We start from the raw sequence: 6000 nt of genomic DNA on the forward strand, positions 1-6000 counted from the left end.
AACCGCAGCCGAGTGAGTACCAAACCCTACACCATATTATGGAGACTCGAAGCTATAGGAAAAAAAACTAGGAAAATCCTGGACAGCCCCTTCAACTACATCTAAAACAAGTACACGCCAATGAGCAAATGTTGCAACTAAATTTCTGTGTAACAGGATGTGTATAAATAGCTCTTGCTGGGATACTGTAAGGGTAAAGATGAGCAGATCAGGCAAAATTTGAAAACGACTGTTCGCGCATGTTTTCCAAGGAAATTCGCAAAGGCAGCAGTGCATGCAGTGACGTGATACATCTAGGCGCGGGCTGCAACCTTTACGGAAGCTTGTGCAGAACCCCCTTGGGCCTAGTAAACCCAGAGATTTCACATCTGACAATGCTGATCTGAAGATATGACGAGGACTGAACGGGTAGCAGTGAGTAGCGAAGGGGCCAGAGAGGATAGTATCAGTATTATTATAAGTATTACTACAGTATAAATATTAAGCATTATTCATAGTATTTGGATGGTCTTTTATGGTTTAGAAAAATGGCAGACTTTTTGCAAAAGTTACTGACTTTTGCAAAATTTATGTAGAATTTTGAGTAACATTTTATCAGAAATGTTGCAAAATTTGAGTAGAATTTTTTTAAGTATGCTCAAATGTATTCTCTTATCTCAATGTATGAGCCTTCTGCAGCCTTCTGCACTCAAGGAAATGCCTAATGTAAATGCTCACCTCAACTTGTAGATGTTGCATTTCTGTTGTCTTACTAACACACATGTCCACAAAAGGAACAAAACAAACTACCTACTGTTGGCCCTGTTTTCCTTTCTGTAATCAAACCTATTGCCTTCTAGATAATCAAAGGATACAAAAAACATTCTCATACTTGGATCATTGTACTCCACCATTGTATATTTTCGTATTCCACAAGGAAATCGGGCTGACACTTGATCTAGAAGCCAGCCATTGACCAACTTCAGCTGCTGAAGATCGTCATGCATTGAACCTGTTGTGTCCACCAGGTATGTCAGAGAAGACGACTCTGTCAAATAAGGAGAACTTGTCTGGTTGTCATTATATAATATGATAAAACAAATTGGTTACATGTAATGAGAGTCATTATCACAAGTGCTGTGCATCCACAGTTTAACAGCTGTCTAGAAACATTAATGAACATCATGGGAGAAGTAGTGTAGATTGACAATCAACTGTTCTTCATAGAGGGATTGGGCACTGACACATGTAGAGACTGCTCTTTTTTAATAGTACAGTACTTTTGGCTTAGAGACAATATATTTAGGATTTTTTCAAGTTGCTTTAAAGAAGAACAAAACTCTAGTTATCATGGTGTGTTTGCTATTATGGAGTTTAGTTTCCTGACCAATTTGGAAAGATTGTGATTCTTAAAGAAGTTGTCCCATTAATACGCTCCTATGAGACATAACCTATTATTACCTCCTTGAGCAGGAATCCTGAGTAATCTAGCACCACGGCAAATTAAAGGGATTGTCCACTCCTTTTATATTGATGACCTATCTTTAGGATAGGTTATCAATACAAGATCAGGGGAAGTGATATTCGGCACCTTTACCGATGAGTTGTTCTCGATGTTGGTGGCTAAATGGTATCAGTAGGGGAGTGAAACAATTCAACTTTGTATGGTGGCTGCAATAGAGTACTGTAAGGCTGCGTGCACACGATGCGTTTTTCATGCTTTTATGCTGCGGAATTTCCGCAGCGGAAACGCATCAAAAACGCATGGTAATCCGCACCCCATGGTCCCCAATGGCATTCCGCAATGTCAATGCACATGCTGCTGATTTTTCCGCAGCGTTTCTGCAGCGCTCATAAATCCGCAGCATGTTCATTAATTTTGCGGAAGCGCCGCCATTGACTTGCATTGAGACGCATAGAATCCGTGTCTGTACATTTGTACAAGCGGATTATATGCGGTTCAATGTGCGGATGGTACCCAGTTCTGGAGGAGAGGAGACTCTCATCCAGACCTAGGTACCATTGTACCTGTGAAAAAAGAATAAAATAATAAATAAAGTTTATATTCACCTGTCCGGCGGCCCCTGCAGCGCTTCTTCCAGGACCTGAGATGACGTCGCGGTCATGTGACCGCAGGCTGTCTCGCGAGATGCCGGCAAGCCAGGAAGGAACCAGGAAGGAGCGCGACGGCATCGGAGGTAAGTATAGCTTTTATTTTTTTATTTATACGGTCACACTGTATACATCCATGCTGTTTGCATGGATGTATACAGTGTGACCTAGTTGTCAAGCACTTTCCAAGTAATGCTATCTCCTGGAAAGTGCTTGTCAGTCCGCATGCGGAAACACATGCGTTAACGCATCTGGATACGCATGTGAATCCGCATGTATTCTGCAGGAAAAACGCATGCACAACCTGCATGCGTTTTTTCTGCCAGGGAGATGCAGAAATGCTGCAGAAATTTTCTGCTTCATTTCTGCATCGTGGGCACATAGCCTAAGTCCACTCCTATTCATTCAAATAGGGGCAGGTGTGCAGTACCCGGCCACTGCCACTATACTGTTCCGCTCTGCAACTGATAACATCTGTTTTCTGGAACCGGTAACAGCTGATTGGTGAGGGTATCAGGCGTCTCGGCCTTACCGATCTGATAATGATGACCTGTCCAAAACATATGTATTCAATGTAAAATTAGTGAACAATCCCTTTATATGGTTACCCTTTAAATTGGTGGTTATTATGTTATACTACATTTCTTCTGCAGTGGCCTCTGCAAGAGACATATACAGCTGCTTTCAATACTTCTTCCTTAATACAGAACATATTTTTGCCATAATGTTCTCAATCTTATAATATTTATATCATATTACATGTACCTGTATATGATTCACACCTGCTTTTTTCTATTGGAAGGGAACCTGCAGACACAAAAGGGAGTAGGAGCCAATCATTATTGAATGTTATGTATCACATTTATTTACATCTTATACAAAATTGCTTCAAGATAGTTTAAATCATCTCCGACAAAACTGGCAGAGATGGGGAGGATCCAGGCCAGGAAAGGGAGGTGACTATGCAAATCAAGTTCAGCAAAAATGCTGGTGTTTCTTACTCCAGAAATGCTACTCCAGTCCATGGTGAGGCCCATGGAGGCACATGCCACTGTGAAGATGTTCTGAATTTGTTATGTGACTCTTAATAAATGTTGGTAAATCATACTCTACCGAGTCTTTCATTAAGACTGGCAGTCTTCATGATTCGGCCCCTATGGGTATATGTTGGCAGCAGATTAATCTCTGTACTGTTCAGCTGTTCAACAGTGAATATATATTTGTTCAGGAACAAAGATAACACAGCTTACAACTGGCATTTCTTATAGCTTAGGATCTTAGCATCTTGTCTGCCAGCTTGCAGAGTGAAATTAAAACTGTTCTTCAGCTACACACACAGTGAGCATGTACTTTCTGTTTTTCTTTTCTAATTGTGATTTACTACTAAACAGTAGTAAATAGTAGTTGTTGCAATACATACAATAATAAGCATTATTCCAACAGTATATTCACATAGGGCAGATTTGTTGCAGAAATGTCTGTATTGGAAAATCTGTTACGTACATGAATGCTTTTTTTTTCTGAAGCTTGTGCATTAGTTTTTGAAGGACCTGTTCAGAAGAACGGGCTCATTACGGACATTACTGCAACAAGACAGCCAAGCCATTAACATACAGTGGCAAAACTAGACACACAACTTCTGAAGCTAAACTTTAGAGATGTGCACAAGAAGCACAGGATAACATCTATGCAGAAATGTGTAAAAAAAAATAAAAGCAATCCTCCGAAAAAGGATAGATACTACAATAAAGGAAAAGAGTGGATATAATACTGATTATATTAATATACAGATAGATATTAGGGATAAGCGGACCCGTGGAAGTTCGGGTCCTGGTACCCGAACTTGAACCAGAACCCGAACCCCATTGAAAACAATGGGGACAATCTCTCTCTCTCTCTGCACTTACCCCGGAACGCCGAACATTCCGGTGAAAGTCCGTGCTCGCGTTTAGCACTGGACAGTAACTGTCCATTACGAATGCCGAACTTGTAAGTTCGGGCTCGCTCATCTCTAATAGATATATGATAGATAGTTAGATAGATAGATAGATAGATAGATAGATACATAGATAGATAGATAGATAGAGATAGATAGATAGATAGATAGATATGGATAGATACATAGATAGATAGATAGAGATAGATAGATAGATAGATAGATAGATAGATAGATAGATAGATAGATAGATAGATAGATAGATAGATAGATAGTCTATGTAGTAATTTTTAATACTCACTAATGTCATCTGTTGGGCTGCAAAATCTCACTTCATAGCACATGAAAAACAAGATGATGGGGTACAAATACAGCAACATGTCTTCTATGAGCTTGATAATATTTCTGACACCCTTAAAATGAAGCCACAGGATTTATACACTTCTGTATATAAGTGAAAGCTCATAAGAAATAGAAGTGATTTTTTACATGTACCCATTTAGAGTATTGTCAAACAGTGTATGAATAAACATACAGTATAGGTGCCATGCAATAGGGTGCCCAAATAATGGAGCAATATGTTAGCCAAATATCACTTCCATACAGTTAGATAAGAAACAAAGCTATGCAGTGCAGCCACAAAGTGATCTAATAAGACACAATACAGTCATCAAATAAAGTAATCATATACCAGTGCTCTACAATGTCTACTGTAATATCAGAGTAATACCGCTATAACCATAAAGGGTTGTCACTGGATTGGTATTTATGACTTATCTTTAGTGAGTGTTCACTGCCGGGTACTAAGATCCATTCCAATGAATAGGAGTATACATCTGCGGTATTATTTTGACATAATATATGTATTACAATTAATGATGAGCGAGTATGTTCTGTTAACCCTTTCGGCGAGCATGCTGGAGTGCTTACCGAGTATTTACAGCATGCTCAGATGTTATGTTTGAATCACTCCTGTGTGCATGATTTGCGACTGTTTGACAGCTTTATTACATGTGAGGAATGACTGTTTCTTAGGCATTCCTAACGTGTAATAAAGCTGTCAGACACAAATCATGCACACAGGAGTGATTCAAACATAACACCGAGCACGCTGAAGATACTCGAAATACATCCGAGCATGCTCGTAAATCTCGAGGAACGAGCATGCTCACTCATCACTACTCACAATATATATCGTATACCACTGTTATATGGTTACTTTAGTCATTTTAATAGGAACAGATCTGCAGTATCTGGCAGTAGCCACTAAGTAGTTGACTGACTTGTGTTATTCAGCTCCGCAACTGCCGACACTAAGAGTAGCTGATTAGTGGGGGTGCCAGGTGTTGGACTCCCACTGATCTGATATCAATGATCTATCTAATGGAGAGCTAGGACATCTGTAGAAGGCTAGCTTTAAGCATACTAACTTGAAAAAATATGCAAGATAATGTGGCCCCTCCAGCTTCCATAAAATATCCTTTACAAAACATCTAAGAATTAACAGTAATCTTGCAATTCAATAATAAAAGCCAAAATCTACAGTACCTTGAACAGAAAGTGCGTTCTTCTGTCTATGAAATTGATTGTCCTCTGTACATCTGCACTATCGATGCATGAGATCAGTTTAGGACTTTTCGTCGTATATTAACACATAATTTAGGACATCCTCTACAGGTGCAGCCTTATCGTGGCTATTGTAAGCACTTTAATCAAACAATACAAAAGATGAGACATAGTGTAGTCTGCATTGTTTTCATGAGTCTACATCATTTATATAGCGGGAGTATAAATGCTTTAATTAAATAAAGATCTAAAGCGCTCACTAATAGGTGAACTATAGATGACCTGTAAGTAGATACGTGTAATATCCTCTGTATTATAAGCTGCCATTCATTTCATGTGTTTGTCAATGATTGTAAATAATCAGAGAAGCTAAGGGAAAGGCAATTTGTATGCACTTTTTTTACTCT

At 39.1% G+C, this 6000-nt stretch overlaps 1 protein-coding gene across 3 annotated transcripts in view; it reads right to left on the reverse strand.

Moving 5' to 3' along the window:
- Positions 1–5772, reverse strand: part of LOC141162011 (uromodulin-like) — a 30853-nt gene extending 25081 nt beyond the window's left edge. The window contains exons 1-4 of one of the 3 annotated variants that reach the window (XM_073647624.1): positions 5576–5772; positions 4329–4440; positions 2857–2898; positions 872–1027 (exon numbers count right to left, since the gene is read on the reverse strand). In XM_073647624.1, the coding sequence (XP_073503725.1) occupies positions 872–1027; positions 2857–2898; positions 4329–4407 (277 nt within the window). In that variant the 5' untranslated portion in view covers positions 4408–4440; positions 5576–5772. Of the gene's footprint in view, positions 1–871; positions 1028–2049; positions 2124–2856; positions 2899–4328; positions 4441–5575 lie in introns of those variants that run through there. The other 2 variants (XM_073647625.1, XM_073647626.1) reach the window with 2 other exon arrangements.
- Between the last annotated feature and the right edge of the window lie 228 nt (positions 5773–6000).

Source organism: Phyllobates terribilis, unplaced genomic scaffold, assembly GCF_046119375.1.
Source record: "Phyllobates terribilis strain yellow unplaced genomic scaffold, ASM4611937v1 Scaffold_9__5_contigs__length_417890890, whole genome shotgun sequence".
NCBI classification, from domain to species: domain Eukaryota; kingdom Metazoa; phylum Chordata; class Amphibia; order Anura; family Dendrobatidae; genus Phyllobates; species Phyllobates terribilis.